Source organism: Cnephaeus nilssonii (genome assembly GCF_951640355.1).
Source record: "Cnephaeus nilssonii genome assembly, chromosome: 17".
NCBI classification, from domain to species: Eukaryota; Metazoa; Chordata; class Mammalia; order Chiroptera; family Vespertilionidae; genus Cnephaeus; species Cnephaeus nilssonii.
The window spans coordinates 24,386,608-24,406,044 of NC_137088.1; the positions used below are offsets into that span (position 1 = coordinate 24,386,608).

At 36.7% G+C, this 19,437-nt stretch overlaps 1 protein-coding gene across 7 annotated transcripts in view; it reads left to right on the top strand.

The window, feature by feature from the left end:
* The window catches only part of ANKRD28 (ankyrin repeat domain 28), a 142,503-nt gene extending 123,735 nt beyond the window's left edge, over window positions 1-18,768 (top strand). For all 7 annotated transcript variants that reach the window (XM_079794448.1, XM_079794447.1, XM_079794449.1 and 4 more), the window contains 11 exons: window positions 1,020-1,221; window positions 3,546-3,633; window positions 3,873-3,990; window positions 4,459-4,678; window positions 8,554-8,641; window positions 8,728-8,811; window positions 9,861-10,006; window positions 10,662-10,744; window positions 11,138-11,220; window positions 12,152-12,243; window positions 15,498-18,768. In XM_079794448.1, the coding sequence (XP_079650574.1) occupies window positions 1,020-1,221; window positions 3,546-3,633; window positions 3,873-3,990; window positions 4,459-4,678; window positions 8,554-8,641; window positions 8,728-8,811; window positions 9,861-10,006; window positions 10,662-10,744; window positions 11,138-11,220; window positions 12,152-12,243; window positions 15,498-15,784 (1,491 nt within the window). In that variant the 3' untranslated portion in view covers window positions 15,785-18,768. The remainder of the gene's footprint in view (window positions 1-1,019; window positions 1,222-3,545; window positions 3,634-3,872; window positions 3,991-4,458; window positions 4,679-8,553; window positions 8,642-8,727; window positions 8,812-9,860; window positions 10,007-10,661; window positions 10,745-11,137; window positions 11,221-12,151; window positions 12,244-15,497) is intronic.
* The last annotated feature ends 669 nt before the right edge of the window (window positions 18,769-19,437 follow it).

Sequence of the window (19,437 nt, forward strand, 5' to 3'; positions counted from 1 at the left end):
GAATATTCCTTTGGTGCTAGAACTGTGTCTTGTTACTGCTTTATGTCCTGCTCAGCATCTAGTCCAATGAGAATAATAAATGTTCAGTTGACATGTTGGTTTTTTAAATGAATTATCTGGAAAGCCTTTTTATCAGACTGTATAAAAAAGCAGAGCTTCAATCTGACAAATTTTTAAATCCTGTTACTCTGTTGTACTCCTAGACCAGTGATGGCGAACCTATGACACGCGTGTCAGCACTGACACGCGTAGCCATTTCTGATGACACGCAGCCGCTGAAGCGGCCGCATGCCGAGGATGAAACATTTGCTGCTCCTGAGGATGAAACATTTGCGAAATAATGTTTTTTCCTCAAAGTGACACACTACCCGAGTTATGCTCAGTTTTTTAGTGAAGTTTGACACACCAAGCTCAAAAGGTTGCCCATCACTGTCCTAGACAATGCCTAGCACATGGCAATCATTCAAACAAGGCTCAGCCTAAGTATTTTTGTGCTAAAAGAAGTATTTATTTTTGAGATAGGGCATATTATTCAGTAGAGGGAGGAGTCATTTTAATTTGAGAAATCAGAAAACTCAAGTCCTAGCTTAACTTCACTTGCAGGCTGTCTCTGTAATTTAAGTATAGTGAAATTTTACCAGGGAGTTAGAAGAAGACTGAACTGTGACTAAAAAATCAGACTTTGGAATCTGAATAGATTTAGAATGAAAGCTTTAATTGAATCCATGTCACATATCCATTGAATGTCTGCCATTAACCGGACATTGTAGACTCATGTAAACATCATATATCATTTGAATTTTTATTATTTGCAGAATACTCATTTCTTAACATTATAGCCTATTTGGTTGTTTAAAAAGTTATAGTTAACATTCTAAATACTGAAATTTTGGATTATCTCAAATATAGTAATAATGTGAAGACAAGTTTGCTTGCTTCTTTATGTTTTCTAAAATATCTGGAAAGTCGGTCTAAATATGTATGTATATATGTATGTATGTATTTATTTTTATTCCTAGGCCTATCATGGTCACCATCAAGCACTGGAAGTGTTGGTACAGTCTTTGTTAGATCTTGATGTGCGAAATAGTAGTGGAAGAACACCCTTAGATCTTGCAGCATTTAAGGGCCATGTTGAATGTGTGGATGTACTCATTAATCAGGGAGCCTCAATCTTAGTAAAAGATTACATTTTGAAGAGAACGCCTATACATGCAGCAGGTATGTCAAATATTATGCATGGTTTTAATTACCACTTTCCATCTAATATTCTTTTCTTTTTCAATTTGACTTTTCTGCTTTGTCTTTCTGTCCCTTTCTCCCACTAGTACTTCCTATTCTTACCATATTCTAAAGGTAAAATCATTGGCTACCTTAGCAATTGGATTTATGTAAGCCTAACCTCTGAAATATTTTATCAGCAAAACAATGCAATACAGTTTTTACTTTTTAATGGAAGTTATTTTAGATTGGTATGTGCTTTTGTTTAACAATTGATAAACATTTTTACTTACTCTACCAGGGCACTGCATTAAATATCTATGTAGACAGTTACTAAGCACCTACTTTATGCAAGAACTACTCCATGATGCGATTTTGTAATGTTGCGGTTGTGTGGAAGTGCAAAAGCATGTAACCGTGTCATTGTGATGACTTGGTATATCTATGTATCACTAGCAGATGCAGATTCACAACTCTCTACAGGGATTACTACAGGGCAGTATTCGTTTTATTTTATTTTTAAGATTCTTTTTAAAAAAAACATATTTATTGATTTTTTTACAGAGAGAAAGGGAGAGGGATAGAGAGTTAGAAACATCGATGAGAGAGAACCATCGATCAGCTGCCTCCTGCACACCTCCTACTGGGGATGTGCCTGCAACCGAGGTACATGTCCTTGACCGGAATCAAACCTGGGACCTTTCAGTCCGCAGGTCGATGCTCTATCTACTGAGCCAAACCATTTAGGGCTATTTTTAAGATTCTTAATTAATTTTTAAAGAGAGGGGGAAGAGAGAGAGAAACATTGATGTGAGAGTAGAACATCGATTGGTTGCCTCCTTCACTCTTTCTACTGGGGATTAAGCCTGCAACCTGGGCATGTGCCCTAACTGGGAATCGAACCAGCAACGTTTTGGTGCATGGGATGATGCCCAACCAAATGAGCCACACCAGCCAGGACAAGGCATTTTAAATAACCAAGACTGGTACACTTAAATCCTAGCCAAGTATTTTTCTCATCTCTGATAGGCCATCTCTATATGATTAGATTCATTTCACTTAGTTTTTATAGAGTGATCCTTAAGGACATATTTGGATATTAGAATTTTGCTTCTAGTCTTTTGATAAACTTGCCTTTAGAAGACCATAGGTAAAACTACCTGTTGCTCCAGAGCAGCCTTTCAGAAGCTATCAGATATTCAATCAGGGCTCAAAGGCAGAAGTTTTAATAATGGATTAAAACTCAATAAATGTATGAAATAAACAGCTACATGGTAAGAATAAGAGGTCAAAATGCTATCATTTTCTATTATTCCGAAAAAGTGAGACTATATATATCATTCTGCAACTTGAAAAATTATCAGTACATCTCGTTTGCAGTTAATTTAAATATTTCATGGAGTGTTTGCACTCTTAATAGGTAAAGATTGAACCAAGACATTAGCCTGTCCCTCAGAGGTAACCAGTGTCCTGTACTCTGAGTCCCAGCCACTGAAAGAGCTACAGCTACAGGTTACTGTTAACACCTTTTTTCAGGAAATGGAAGCCTTTGCTCTGTAGATGCCTTTCACATTTGGAGATCTGCTTGTAAGGGAGCACCTTACTCATGAGTCGTGAAAGGACACTGAGTGTTTTTTTTGTGTGTGTGTGTGTTTTTCCTGGAAGTGAATTGTAATTCTTTTATAGTACCAAACTGAAAGGTGGCTCAAGTGACAGTGTTTTGTCTCATAAAATGTCAGGGTTGGTGTCAGCAGTGGTGTCAGAACTCTGAAAGATTCTCTCTTACCCTCTTGCCTTTGCACTCATGTCAGAGAATGGCTGCTGCTGCTTTACAAGATCACATCTAAAATTAGGAAGGAAGGAGGACTTTTCATTATCCAGAATAAAAATGTTTCCCAGAGGCCCTCTAGATTTCTTAGCATCTCATTGGTTAGAGCTGGACTGGTACTCACCTTGAAACCAATCACTGGCAAAGGAAAAGGAGTTATTGTGATTGATCTGGTCTAATGATTTCACCCCTTGGCTGGAGGCAGTCCACCCTCCCTGACCACATTGCCACCATAAGAGCTCTAAATAAATTGATCATTCTATTAGCAGGGCAGATAATGAGGTATGGGTAAGGCTGTGATTTTGTATGAAGAATTTGTATCCTGTTTAATCAAAAAAGCAATAGAAACCTTCTTTGTATCTATAGATTTTTTTTTCTTGCCTATTACATTCAATAAACCATCCCAAAATTATATCTAGGAAGTGTGCTCTAAGATGGACATTTTCTGTTTTATTATTACATATAATTACTAAAATGTTTAAATATCACTTTACAGCAACAAATGGTCATTCAGAATGCTTACGACTACTAATTGGAAATGCAGAACCACAGAATGCTGTAGACATTCAAGATGGAAATGGACAGTAAGTTTTAATAATGTTCAAATTATTTTTAGGATGTTTGTTAATCTTTATGCTTTTGCCCCTATTTTAATAAGCCTGTCATAATATGTAACTGAGTAACATAAAATATAGTTTTTTAAGTTTCCTATGCTTTAAAGTTATATCACGATAAGGTGCATTTAGAAAACAGGCGTGTGCACTGTTTTTCATGGAGTGGAGTCCTAACTGGTAACACTGAACCTGTTCCTATTGTTGCTCAGGACTCCTCTGATGCTGTCTGTCCTCAACGGGCACACAGACTGTGTTTACTCATTGCTAAACAAAGGAGCAAACGTAGATGCCAAAGATAAGTGGGGAAGGACAGCATTGCATAGAGGGGTAAGCAAAAATAATCACATTTCATTTCAAATTGTTTTTATAATCTCATTTTACCTAAACTGAACTAGGCTATGTTTATTTTTCTTCATTAAATTTTTACCAAATAATCTTTACTCTTTTCCTTCAGTATTGTTTTTGAATGCTAATTTATCACAACTATTTTCTTAAAACATTTCTATCTTAACTTTTTCACCTTGAAATGTCATTATTTTTATTGAATTATAAGTTCCTCTTCCTGTTTTTCATACTATTTATATCATGATAAAAGTTACTGCTTTAATTGACTCTTCCAAGTTACTTCCAATAAAAATACTGAGTTATTCAAAAATGATAAATGCATTGATTGGTGAAAAGATATGAGGAATATGGACTTTAAAAATATGAAATGTAAAAATTTTAATTAGCTATAATTGGCATGTAATACCCAACATAATATATTCAACTATATGCAAACAATCTTTCTTTCAGGCAGTTACAGGCCATGAAGAATGTGTAGATGCATTGCTTCAACATGGTGCTAAGTGCTTATTTCGGGATAGTAGAGGGCGGACACCTATCCACTTGTCAGCTGCCTGTGGACACATTGGTGTTCTGGGAGCCCTTTTGCACTCAGCAGCATCTGTGGATGCAAATCCAGCCATAGCCGACAATCATGGATATACAGCACTTCACTGGGCTTGCTATAACGGTTAAGTATACAGATATAAACTTACATTAAATGCCGGTTATATGCCAAGCAGGGACAGCTAACTAGCATTTTGAGATTCCTGAAAATGACGTATTTATAAGAAAGAATTAAAGTCTAAGATAAGTAGGAAGCCTAGGAACAATCTACTATGTAGTCATAACGTACTCCAGCTCCTTGTCGTGTTAAAGCCAAGACAGTAATGGTCAAAGATGTTTTGACATAAGCTATCGCCAAGTCTGAAATTTTTCCGAGACCTTTGCTTCAAGTATTTGCATTTTAAGATACTTTTATAATATTATTTCCAATGTCTTTTATGTAGTATGCTTGTATTTTAATTATGTTCTTTCACTTTCTAAATGTACTTATTTTAGGGGAAAACTGACTAAGGTAGGAGAAACAATGAAAATGCATCACATTCTAAACTGAAATTGTGTATTTTTGTGAGCATATTCTTAAGATCCTTACATCAACAGTACCATGTATGCTCAAAATTTTAAGGGAATAAAATTCTAGCAGATCATAGAAGTAGAAACTTTAGAAACTTCCATGGTTAAGTTAACTTTGTTGCATGGTTAGAACAGACTTACCTTCAACTTTCAAGGGGCTAACAGTCTCAGTTAGTCCTTTTACCGGTAGGCTCATTAAAGGTTCTTAGAGAAGGATAAAGCTGTTTTTTAAGTTATAGATGTTTAAAATGGAGTTTGGCTTGCCCTAACCGGTTTGGCTCAATGGATAGAGCGTCAGCCTGCGGACTCAAGGGTCCCAGGTTCGATTCCGGTCAAGGGCATGTACCTTGGTTGCGAGCACATCCCCAGTGGGGAGTGTGCAGGATGCAGCTGATCAATGTTTCTCTCTCATTGATGTTTCTAACTCTCTATCCCTCTCCCTTCCTCTCTGTAAAAAATCAATGAAATATATTTAAAAAAACAACAAACAAATAAAATGGAGTTTGGCTTGTGAGTTTTCACTAATTAAAATAATCTAAGTAATGAAGCATATTGAGATGTGTTCATTTTTTCCTTGTGTAGGGGCATATATTTGACCATCTTAGAAAACACTCAGGTACATTGTGTGCAGTACAAACACAAATCGTGTCAGAGTTTGGGCTTAGGCAGATTGGGGGGTGAGTTTCAGTGTACTGGTAGCATTCTGATTAAGGTAAGCTGTGAGAGTTTATCTACAAAACTATTTCACAGTTGTAACAACTTTCCATCAAAAGGTAGAGAAAATATAAATTTCCTCTTTATATAATGTTAACTTATGATGAAAGAGGAGAAATCTGAATCTTGCAAAATTCTAGTTTGTTTTCATAAGCATCTTCTAGATACAATATTTTGGTTTTCTTATTAACAGTTCTTGTGTGAGAATTCTCTTTTGCTATGAGAAAGTTTTGGTCTCTTCCTGAGGATTGTTCTGTGATGACCATTGGTCATCCTTCAATTCTGAGTACTGATGACACCATAAAAAAACTTAAATAATTAAATGTATTGCTAGTTGAAAAGTTTTGTCAGTTTCATTTTCTACTACCTCTGATCCTTAGCCAGCACAGTCTGGAATCCTATAAAACCTTTGGGTTTCAGCATCTCTTTTTCCCTTTTCAACTTACTAAAGTTGGTATTTTATGAGTATAGTGAAATAGCCAAAGATTAGTCCTAAGTCAAAGAAGTTACTATATTTTGCCATTGAAATTTGATTTGTTTTTATAATGTATCTTCAAGACATTTTACAAGTATAAGGAAAACCAAAAACATAATATGGTAGTAAAATATCCACAGATGTGAAATTTATTTATTTAAGAAGTCTGAGATAAAACTAGTCTGAAGCAGACTTTTATTGCTTTTTTTTAACGTATCAGTGAGAACATTGGAAGAACTACACAATAAGGTATTTTTCCTCGGATAAAGAACATTTAGTTATAAATAAATTGCTGTAGCTGTTTTTGGGGGGAGTTGCTGTCCATTATAATACTCAGGTCTTTATGCAGAACACTGTTTCCTTAAAGTTAGTTTCTACTCTATCACTACTGAATTTAGACTCTCTAAGCACTTGTGTACCAGTATAAGAGAAAATTTTGCATGAACTACTTGCCTGGTTGCCATTTAAAGATCATAACAGATGTGTCTAATTTCTAGACTGTAGCAAGATTGTGATGATTCTGAATCGAGCTGGAAGACATTAGTGTTGGCTATATGCAAGAAGGGACTATACAGACAGCCTAAAATTAATACCATATTTATAGCCAAAAGCCTATTTTGTAATTTGGCATTCTGAGAATAGAGTGTATGAAATGGTTTTACTTTGACTGGTAATTATTGTACAGCTGAAAAGAAAATTGGAAGCACTCCCCACTCCAACAGAACAGAAAACATTGTTTCCTTCAAAATTGAAACGGAATGGCGGCAAAGTTTTATAAAAGAACTGGTTATACATACTACACTTTAAAGTTCAGATTTTCAATTTATGTAGTCATTTAATCACAGAACTTAAGAGAAGTTACATTATCTCATGTTTCTCTTAAAAATTTATCAATTTTTATGAAACTGAGCATCCTCAGAATATTCCTCAGAAATATGAAAAGTTCAATTTTATCATTTCTTCATAAACTAAGGCACAAGTGATGAGTTTTTCAACTTGATATGACCCAGTACTAATGTATTTTAAAATATATTGCATATAAATAACATTTTTATGAAAAATAACTATTTACCAAATCAAACAACAAAAATTTAGAAGAGTGGAAAGCTTTTTTAGTGGTTAGTTTAAGATAAGACCAATTTGGAATCAACCCAGACTTCCCCAGACCAACCTTGAGAACTGGTATACCAGGAAAATAAGGTTCTTAAATCAATACTGGACAACTTTCCATGGTTAATGTTTTGTAATGAGTTAACATTTGGAGAGAGAGAATTAAAGTAGGGTTTCTCAACCTCAGCACTGTTCACATTTTGGGCCAAGTAATTCTTTGTTGTGAGAGACTGTCACATGCTGTGTAAGATATTCAGCAGCCTCCCTGGCTTCTACCGCCCTAAATGCCAGTAGCATCCCTTACCCCATCTCCAGGTGTGATAGCCAAATATATCTCCAAACCTGAAGGGCAAATGGCTCCAGGTGAGAACCATTGGATTAGAGAAAAGAACCAACACAGTTAAAAGTTTTCTAGAACTTTCTTTTCGTGGTAAAAACGATTATAGGATAAAGAAAGTTGAGCTGTTGTTTGAGCATGTTAGAGTAATTTAAAAAGAAAAATTTAGTATTACTGTGTTAGCCAGATATTAAGCCATGGAAATAAAGAGGCGATGGAAGAATATAATTTATTCCTAAATCAGATACCAGATGACTGATGAAATAAAAGAAGCAACATTTCATTTGCAGCAATTAGTACAACACTTATGGTAATTTTACTAAAACCCTGGCTTTGAAAATTAAGTTAAGGTTTGGGTTTTTCCTTGTTTTCAAAGTTGCTATTAAGTAAGAAAGAAGTTGTAGAACTAAACATCCCATTTATGTAAAAATTAAAAAGGAAGTATGTGTTAGTGTGCATGCAGTTGCATATGCCTAGAGAGTTTCTGGAACTGTTAAGGTAACAGTGGCTACAATCTAGAGACTGAACTGGGAGAAATCTCCCCACACACACTCAGTACTTGCTGTGTCAGTAATAAACTCCAATAAAATTATCACAAGAAGCTACTGTACTTAGGTCTTGAGGTTGTACTTTGAATTCCAAAGCTCCTAAAAATGTGATGTTTAACAGGTTCAGTGGACTGTTCATTTTTAATCCATGTAAATTTTTTTCTTATTTGTGTGAGGATGTGTGGGTGTATGTGGGCACATTAGTATTTTGGGGAGATTTTAATATCTGATTCTTGCTTATTTAGGTCACGAGACATGTGTAGAACTTCTTTTAGAACAGGATGTTTTCCAGAAGATAGAAGGAAACGCTTTCAGTCCATTGCATTGTGCTGTGTAAGTAAAAGCAGAATGAATCAAACTTTGTTTGGCTAAGAAATACAACATAGCTGTGAGAGTGATGACCTCCTTACCTTACACAGGATAAATGACAACGAAGGTGCTGCTGAAATGCTAATTGATACATTGGGTGCCAGCATCGTGAATGCCACAGATTCAAAAGGAAGGTAAGGATTCAGCTCTGTAGGAAATTGTTTTACTTTCCATAGGAGAAAAAATAAATTTAGTTACAACATCAGCTAAATTATTAATTAAAAGTTGGTTTTTATATTTGCAACTATGAAGTGCTATAAAATCTTAATTATGTTCTCATTGTAAAGGACATTTTTATTATGATTTTTAGCCAGTCTTCTTCTTTTTAAAACTTGTAATATGTAAAGATTTCCCCCTTTTTTTTTTAAAGGGGTATGTTTGTTACCCAACAAATATTGTTAATAAAGTTAACATTTTTCTATATAGAAATAAAGGCTGGAAGAGAGTCCAACAGTTGTAATAGATAGCAGTATGAGTCAGGATTGATTTATCTATACTAATAAATAGAGGAATATGCAAATTGTCCAAGACGCCATCACAGTAACAACTGAACAGCAGGCTGCGTGGGGCGACCAGGCTGGCAGGGGGGGCAGTGAGGGGTGACCAGGCCGGCAGGGGCGGGGCAGTTAGGGGCAACCAAGCCAGAAGTGGGGGGCAGTTGGGGGCGACCAGGCTGGCGGGGGGGAGGCAGTAAGGGGCGACCAGGCCAGTGGGGGGGGGGGCCAGTAAAGGGTGACCAGGCCAGCAGTGGGGGGGCAGTTGGGGGCAATCAGACCGGGAGGCAGGTGAACAGTTAGGAGCCAGCAGTCCCGGATTGTGAGAGGGATGTCCCGGATTGGAGAGAGTACAGGCTGGGAAAAGGGGACACCCCTCCCCTTGTGCATGAATTTTGTGCAACGGGCCTCTAGTTTCAATATATCTTTTAACGCTATAACATTGTTTTAGCAATTTTATAATTTATTCTTATTTATATTAGTTTGATTAAGGGTATTTTATGTTATCAGAAATATACATTTTTGTGGTAGAAGTTAGTAAATTCAGTCCTATTAGTATCTAGGCAATGCTTTTACAGCATAATCTGTAAACCCTTGAAAATTACTTGTCATAAATTAAGCAATCTTTTTTTTTTTAGAGTATATGGCATATAGATTTAGTCAAGTCTCTCCACTTCTCTACATTGCAGAACTCCTCTCCATGCAGCTGCCTTTACAGACCATGTGGAGTGTTTACAGCTGTTGCTCAGCCATAATGCTCAAGTCAATTCTGTGGACTCTTCTGGGAAAACACCTCTCATGATGGCTGCAGAAAACGGACAAACAAACACAGTTGGTAAAGAAACTGGTTAAGGCTTTTATTATTCTGAATATTTATATTGCTTATGTAGAACTTCAAACCTAAGGCCTCTGACACTAGTTCATAGAATTTTCCACTGCTTAGTTATCCCACCACTCCTGAGATGTAAAACCTTTAACCTCCTTACAACCCACATTTTTATTCAGGGCCCAGATATTTTCATTCGCCCTTACTGAGTGAATAGTCCGCTCCCAGCGAGGCGGTATAAGATAAGGGTTCAGAAACTGGCTGGGGGGCCAGAGTGACCGAATGTGAGTCCTCGGTCTGCCAACTAAGTGACCTTATGCCTTCGTTTTTTAATTTATAAAGTGAGAAAAATAACAGTACCTACTTTACAGGGTTGTTGTGAGAGTTAAATAAGGTATTATTATTCCAGAGCACTTAAAACAGTATTTGAAATTTAGCACTCACAAAATATATGTTAGTTGCTGTTGTTAGGGTCTTTGACTTACACAACAGCAAGACAATATAGTCTGTATGTTGTATATTAAAATATACAATATTTTTCTTGCATTTACGTTTTTGCTAGCGATATGTTTTTGCTTTGTATCTTCATTTCTCTACAGTGAGTTAGTAGTGATCTAAGGTATATGTTCATAAACATAAGAATTGATGCAGTTTTTCCTCCCAGAGATGCTGGTTAGCAGTGCTAGTGCAGATCTGACTTTACAAGACAACAGTAAAAACACCGCCCTCCATTTGGCTTGCAGCAAGGTATGTACACATTTTAAGGATATGTTTTCATTATTAATATCAACAGTGGCATTTAAAATTTTTCCATTTCACTAAAATGAACAGAGTCAGGAACCAAACCTCTCAAATGATCATTTGCAACAGATTTCTTGAAAAAAAGTACTGACATGTTAGGCACCATGGTGTATGAAAGTCTCCAGTAAGCCAAACAAGTTTTAGAGCACAAGCCTAAACATAATTATTGTCTTTCTTTAATCTTTCTAATCTTATCCTCTCCCCCAACCTCATTCCATCAACACTTTTGGACAAATTCATGGCATATGTATTATATGGACCAAGGTTGGAATGTATTGAGTGAATTCATATATATTTAATAGTACCCAAATTTTTAAGAGTTATTTTCCATAATTTTAGGGTCATGAAACTAGTGCCTTGTTAATACTGGAAAAGATAACAGATAGAAACCTCATCAATGCAACCAATGCAGCCTTGCAAACGTAAGTATTTTGTGTCTAGTATAAACCTTGTGACCTATCATTGTAAATGGGGTATTTTTCTAACATGGGGCCATTGGAATCAGTCACAATCAGCTTATAATTGACAAAACTCATTTCTATAATCATAACAATTAAAAGGTCTATTACTGAAAAAGCTTTTGAACTTGAAACTTTATTATTGAAAGTAATGTTTTTTCTTAATTCAATTTTATGGAGGAAAGTAATACTATTCTGTGTGTTTTATGGAAACCCCCTAGAATAATACATTATTCAACACCAGCATTAAGTGAGGTAAAAAGTTTTTATGTGTCTATAAGCTAAAGAGATTTCAGAAAGAATCAAGTTCTTAATGTGAGCAGCCAGCCTCTAGTGACTGCTTAGATCTTAAGTGGACATCTCCCATTGTCCTCTCCCAATTTCCATTGGCTATTCTACTCTGAGGCTTGGTATAGAGAAAAATCTATGATACTCATTCCTATTCACATAGCAATTAGCTCTTTTGAGGGTCCAAAAATTAGTCATGGAATCTGTAAACTATTTTCAAGGCGTATTGGAATTTGTGCTATTGCAATTTATGGTTTTTATTGAATAGTCTATTATACCTGTTTGCCAACCTCATTTCTTAAAGCAACAACTTAAAATGTAATTTAATTGGTAAAATCTTTTTAAACATTAGTCTTAGAAGGAAACTAACAAAAGGGTTTAGTGAAGACAAGATACTTGCTCACATGACCGAGTGCTGAGCTTATGCGTATTGTCGAGGTGTGACAGTACACAACACATGGGGTCTGCTGTCCCTCACACCCATCTTTATTGCTGCTGGGACTGGTGCTTCGAGTTTATAATGTGTGTGTTGTTTGTGTGCACATGTGCATGGGCATGCACATATATACATGTACAATTCTTTCCTCTCTCCCCCTCCTCTCCCCAGACCTCTGCATGTTGCTGCCCGAAATGGGCTAACAATGGTGGTTCAGGAACTTTTGGGCAAAGGAGCAAGTGTGCTTGCAGTAGATGAAAATGGTAAGTAGATTCTACATTTTCTTTACTTAACCTATATCTTACTAGGAGCTTTTATTTTTTTATAATCCATATTTGAAGTAAACTGGGATATTTTTTATTGGTCAAAGAGAGCTGAAATTAATATTGAATGGTAGTTACTTTGTGGCAAGGGAAATAAGGGCAAGACAAACAAGAAAAGTTCATCTAACAGATTAGCTGAATTTTACATATCCATCTATTAAACCAGAATTAGTGTTTATTAACTTGGTTTGGTATTACCATCTTTTTTATCTTAGTATTGAAAAAAATTGTTTTGTCAACAAATATTTATCAAGGCCTTACTTCATTGCCAGGTTCTTACTGAAAACTAGTATTTCCACTAATGTACTAGATTGTGTCCCTTTTGCCTACTTGAGACTATCACTTTAGCAGTTCTTCACTTCATCAAAAAACCTATAATAAAGATTTTTTTTGTTGGAATCTTCCTAGATTATTCTTATCATATATAAATGTTATTTATCTGATCTTAAAAAAAATCTGTTCAGCCAGCGTGGCTCAGTGGTTGATTGTCGACCTGTGAACCAGGAGATTGCAGTTCGATTCCAAGTCAGGGCACATGCCCAGGTAGTGGGCTTGATCCCTAGTAGGGGATGTGCGGTAGGCAGCCGATCTATGATTCTCTCTCATCATTGATGTTTCTATCTCTCTCTCCCTCTCCCTTCCTCTCTGAAGTCTATAAAAAAAATTTTTTTTAATCTTTCATTAATGCCACTACTCATACCAGCTACTGCCATATATCTCTGTCCCTCTTTGCAGCAGAATTACTCAAGTTGGCTGTTCTCTGTTTCCAATTCTTCTCTTCTTTCATTCTTTCTTAAATCTCCTCCAGTCAAGATCACCAATGATCCTCACAATGTTGAGAATCAGTTGTTAGTTCTCATTTAACTTGATATATCAAGTTTTAACTGGGGATGTGAAAGTTGCAGTCTTGCATAGCAAGTGTCCAATATTTTCCCTGAATAATCTTCATGTTTTCTTTTATGCTGCTTACTGCTAATTGGATAAATTGGTGTAGATCACTTTAGGACAGGATAAGAGGGAGAGTCATAGTAGTATCTGTGATATCATTATAGTTCCCTTATTTAGGTGAACCCAGTCTCCATTCACACATACTGCTTCCTTGAATTGATAACAGGTTAAGGGTTTGTAATTAACTATTTGGGTGGTTAGATTAATTAACCAAACTCACTGGAACTGAAAATTGTTTTTTATTCTTTTTTTTTTTTTTTTTTTTTTTTTTTAGGTATACTTGACATGCAAGTATATGTTCTTTCTCTGATAAACTTCCTTCATTTGTCTTTCAGGCCTCCAGACTTGCTTGGTTTTCCTCCTGTGTTACTAATTATTATTATTAATATATTTTGCAACCTTTCTCCCTCTTCTGCACAACTCTTTAATTTTGGTAGGCTCTAGGACTCAGTCCTTGGTTCCTTTTACTTTCCCTACCTACATTCGCTCCTTCGGTGATCTCATTTAGTACCTTGGTCCTAAATACTACCTATGCTGTGATGTCCTAAATTTATATCTCCAGCCCAGACTTCTCATGATCTCCATATTCAGAGATCCAGCAGCCTAATTGACAGTACCACATGGAGGTCTAATAAACAACTCAAACATGACATGTCCATAACTAAACTGCAGATCCTTTCTCTCCTCCCCCTGCTGTCCTGATCTCAGTTGATGACAATTTCCATCCTTATAGTTGCTCAGAGCAATAACCTGGAGTATTCCTTAACTCTTCTCTCTCTCACCCAATATACAATCCATTAACAAAGTATGTCCATGCTCACTTTTATCTTCTCTACTCCTACCACTCTGACCTGGATCCTTTTAAAAAGTGTGAGAAGATATTTCTCCAAATCTCAGTTTCCTTATAATCCTTACTAGAGGCCTGGTGCACAAAATTCATGCACGGGATGGGGGGGTTCCCTCAGCCCAGCCTGCACCTCTCCGATCTGGGACCCCTTGGGATGCCAGCAGTCGAACATCACTCTCACATCCTGGATCGCTGGCTCCTAATCGCTCACCTGCCTGCCTGCCAGGTCGCCCCCAACTGCCCCCCCTGCAGGCCTGGTCGCCCCCAGCTGCCTCCCTCTGCTGGCCTGGTTGCCCCTCACAGCCCTCCCCACTGGCCTAGTCGTCCCATGCAGCTTGCTGTTCAGTCATTTGGTCGTCCTTCATAACCCCCCTGCTGGCCTGGTCTTAGGCAGCCATCTTGTGAGGTTGTGAGGGTTAATTTGCATATTACCTATTTATTATATAGGAGGATAATGATCTACAAGGCCCTACATGATTGGTTTGCTACTCTGTTCCTCTCTGATCTTATCTCCAGCTCTTCCTTCTCTGCATTCTGCCATGCCAGCCCCTTCTCCCCACGGATGTATAGGGGTCATGATCTTTGTACTGGCTATTTCCTCTGCTTGGAACACTCTGTCCCTAAGCAGTCTTTGACTGAATCTTTCACCTGTTTCAGATCTTAGCTCAAATGTCATCTTCTCAATGAAGCCTATCATGACTACCCTATTTATACTACACCTGCTGCATAACCCCACCACAGCTTTCTCAGTCCTCAGTCTTATTTCCGCAGAGCTTATCTTCTAACAGCGATTTTCACCTGGTGTGCCCCAAGAATATTTAAAACATGCAATACTTGACTATTTAGTCAGGGGCATTGACCTCTTTTCCCTTAGATTGTCAAATAAAAAAGTGACGACAGCCAACACAACAATAGCCATTCAGTGTGAATGAATCAAAATTATAACTATAGTTTCTTGTCAGATCAGCAAAAATATATTTTTTTGGTGTGCCATAGAATTTTAGTAATTCATTTGTGTGTGCCTTGAGATGAAAAAGGTTGAAAATCACTGTTCTAATATATCGTATATAGTTTACTTTTTTTATGTCGATTGTGTGTCTATCCCAATATCTTCTATGAATTCAGATGGCTGTGGATACATTGTGATATCTTGGGGAAATCATCCATCTCTGGGCCTCAGTTTCCTCTTCTATAATGTAGTCTCTAAAGTCTTCTGCCCTAGATTTCTATGACTTTTCTACATATTGGTAATGTCTGAATCATTTTAATGAAACCAATTCAGTAGAAGGCAAGTAATTGAAAACATATCTAAAGATGAAAGCCTTTAGGCTTATTTCCTTATATTAGCTAAGTGAGTCTCGGGATGTTTAACTTTTTTAAATCTTATCTTTAATTCTAGGCTATACCCCAGCTTTGGCCTGTGCTCCCAATAAGGATGTGGCTGATTGCCTAGCTCTCATTTTGGCCACCATGATGCCTGTCTCATCAAGTAGCCCTTTATCATCCCTGACATTCAATGCCATTAATCGTTATACCAACACCTCAAAAACAGTCAGCTTTGAAGCCTTGCCCATCATGAGGAATGAACCTAGCTCCTATTGCAGTTTCAACAACATTAGCGGGGAGCCGGAGTACTTATACGCCGATGTGGACGAGCTCAATGACTCCGATTCAGAGACCTACTGAGAGGCTGAGCCAGTGTCTAAGGAGAGAGTTCTGACACTAACACTTCAAACTGTGCTTTTTCAGGAAAAGGGCACTTTCTTATTCACATACAAACTCAACCTAAGAGGAAAGATCGCAGAGTGAGTGAATATAAGAAATGTGACGACATTAGGAAGAAGACTTTTAAAGGCAAGTTTTGCAAAAGGAACCTCTAGAGTCTTGAAATAGACTTGACCAGAGGAAAATACTTTGGTGTCAGATTGCTTTGTGGAATTGTTTAATTTGGTTTTGCAGTGCCAGGAATAATTTGGGACACTGTGCACCCTAATCTGCTTACACAAGCAACACTATTATAAAAGAAGAGATAAGGACACTAGATTTAAATCTTACCAATAGAACTACAATTAAATTTAAGGGCAATAAAAGTTTGGTACAGTAGGCATTATGTGCACAGCAAATTGCCAAAGGACCAAATAACTTAAAGGCTTTCTAATAGAATGCCATTTGGTGGAAACTGGAGTAGGTGAAATGAAACATTATCTAAACCAAACTTTGGTAGTCTGAAAATGAAGCTGAGATTTGGTTTTAAATGTTGATTTATTTTATTATTATTATTTTTTTTTTTTAGAGAAAACATCTGAAAGCCTTTGAACCCTGTATAAACCATGAGAGAAAGCAGATGTATTTTTACATTTTTTTCTTTTACATAAAATTTTTAAAATTCCAAGTTTTATAATATTAGAATTGAAACCCAGCTGACTGGGTGCAGTCAGGGTGACAATACTTGTGATGTAGACATGAGATAGATTGGGGTCAGGCTACTGTTGCCCAGTTTTGAATGGTTTAGGTTTTAAATTGAACTATTTTTGTTTGAAAATGTAAAGAATTTCCTAGAAGAAATTTTTAGAAAATCCAAAATTAGGTTATTTTCACCCTATTGCAGCTAAGTGGTCCTGGGGAAGTTTTCGACCTCACTACTTTGGATGGTACACCATCACTTACTACTTTTGTGCCTCCATGTGGATCGGGGCGTGTTTGTTGTCATTGTTTAGTGAAGAATCAAATCACTTGTTATTGATACATTAACATCATTAGGTCTCTTAGAAGTCATTTGCATATTGGGCAAGATTTAAAATACTAAAATCCTTAAGTCCTATTCAGATTTGGGGGAAAGAAACAATTGCCTGCCAAATTGGAAGATTGCCTTTCAAATAACAGAGAGAGAGAAAGAGAGAGAGAAGGCTAATGTTTAGGCTTTTAAACAGTTTACATGGTTCTGATTTACTGTAACTGTTGCTTTCCCAGTGAGAATGAGTTCACACATGTAGGGGGTCTTACAGGTCTGGGTAAAGTTCCATAAATTTTCACAAAATTGATACCCAATTTCATTTATCTTTTTTGTATTGTAAAACTGGAAACTTTATGACACTGTAAATTATCAGCTGGTTTTTCTGAATATAAAGTGTGAAAACACAGAACAGTATTTTGATCTATTTGATAATTTTGTGGGGTTTTTGAAGAATTAATGAGCATGTACATAGAAATAGTGACTGCTTGAATACTGTACTTACTTGCACTCTTTCAGTACATCGAGATTCCTGTATATTTTAGAGTATAATAAAACACAGATGTGAGTTGTATTTAATGAATAATGTATTTGTATCTGTGCATATGACCTAAAAATCTATAAAATTTCTAGGGCATTGACTACTAGATTTTAAGCATTTTTCTAAAATATTTACAGAAATTATAAATGTAATCGTCCATCTTTTCTTTATAATATAAAAAAGTCATAAAGGACCCTTCCTAATTATTAGTGGTAGGATGGTGAAAATGCATTTTAAAGACAGCAGACTACATTTTCTATTGTACCTTTTGAAAAAAGAAAAAAAACTCAAGAGGATTCTAAAAGTATACATATGTGTGCTTTCTCTTTCCTTTTAGGAATTCTCTTCTGAATTCCCTGAGGGAATTTTCTAGAATCTCAGAATTGAAAGAGACCTGAGGTTCATCCAGTCTAACCTCTTAACAAATGCAGGAGTCCCTTCTCCAAGGGTGATCTTTCCACCTTGAACACTTCCAGTGACTCTACCTCACCTCGCAGTCCATTCAGTTGTTGAGCAGCTCTAACTGTTAGCAAGGTCTTCCTTAGATGGAGCTGAAGCCTCCCTCCCGGTCACTTCTGTAACCTGGGCCGGGTCTGTCCTCCAAGAGAACACAGAACATTGAAATGCTGATCCTCGTGCCCTCTGCCATGTCTTCTCTCTTTCAGGCTGTGTTTGACTCACCTGCGCTGATTTCCAGAAGGACTCATTAGACACGCTGTTAGATTTTCCATATCTGGTGAAATCCAAGGTGTAACTATAAAGTAACCAGCTGTTTTTAATTTGTCCTCACACATATCAGAACTTAGATCTTGCATCACTTTGTGTAAATGATGCTATTAGTGAAAATATTGGTGAGATGGTTCTTTGGATTGTCCACTAGGAAAACTATTTCATTGCTTTGTGATCCCATTTTGTGATAGTCTATATCCCAGCTTGATCAACCACTTCCTTTGGTCTGCACCTGATGAAGGGAAGCCCAAAGTGCTGTCCCAAGTAATACCTGAACAGCGTAAGTCATGTTGGAGTTAGTGCTTGGACGACTTGAATGAATGAACACAGCACCACAGTAAGTTCCTTTATAGTTACACCTTGTATGTTGACAGCATTCAGGCCCTGCTCTGTAGTGGTTTATCCTTGCACGAACAGAAAAGCCTGTTTGCTTTTAACTTCTGCATGAAAGACGACATCCGAAATATCTGATGTGTATTTTCATAATACCAGCTTCTGCTCTACAACTACTTTGGGGGAAATGGTGGTAACAGCAGATGGCCTCCTTTCACAAGACACTCGACTCAAACAGTGCCATTTAGTTCAGGAGATCTCTACATGTAGCTGTCAATTTGGGGTTTAATTTGGCTTATATTGGAACCTTTTAAATGAAATAAAGTTTTTTAATGCAATAAATCAAGTGTCTTTCTTTTTTACATGCAAACTTCTTTTATCTTTTAATGTTTAATTAGTGTTCTCTTACAAGTTCTTATCTTTCTTTAGAAAACTTGATTTTTCAATAATGCTCTTTTGGAATTTTGATGAACCTATCTAAGTGGGGTTTTCATATATATTCAACATATATTTATTGATTGCTTGCTTGCCATATACTTGAGGGTGAGAATGGGCAGAAAATGCCCTAGAAATTGTGGTCTTGTCCTCTAGGAGCTTATAATTTCGTTGTGGGAAGGCATATACTTGAAAATCAAAAGTATAAAAATATAATTGAAGTAAAAAGGAATCGCTAAGGCAGTTCAGAGAACAGATCCCTTTGGGAAGGAAGGTCAGAACAGATTTCATGGAAGAGGTGGCATTTGGGCTGGACGTTTAGCAGGATTTGAGCATGTAGAGAGGGTTGCAAATGAAATCCTGGGTGAAAATGTTTGGTGGATAGGGATAGATTGAAGCAGATATCAGCACTTAGCACTTCTGAGCATAAGAAGATCATAAAAACCTACAAAAGAGCTAGTTATAAATATGTACAGAGATAACAAAAGTGAGAACAAGTACTATAAATAGGCTATCGGAGGAGCAGGCAAAGAGGACTTTAATAACCTTGTTCAAAATTATCTTACGCTG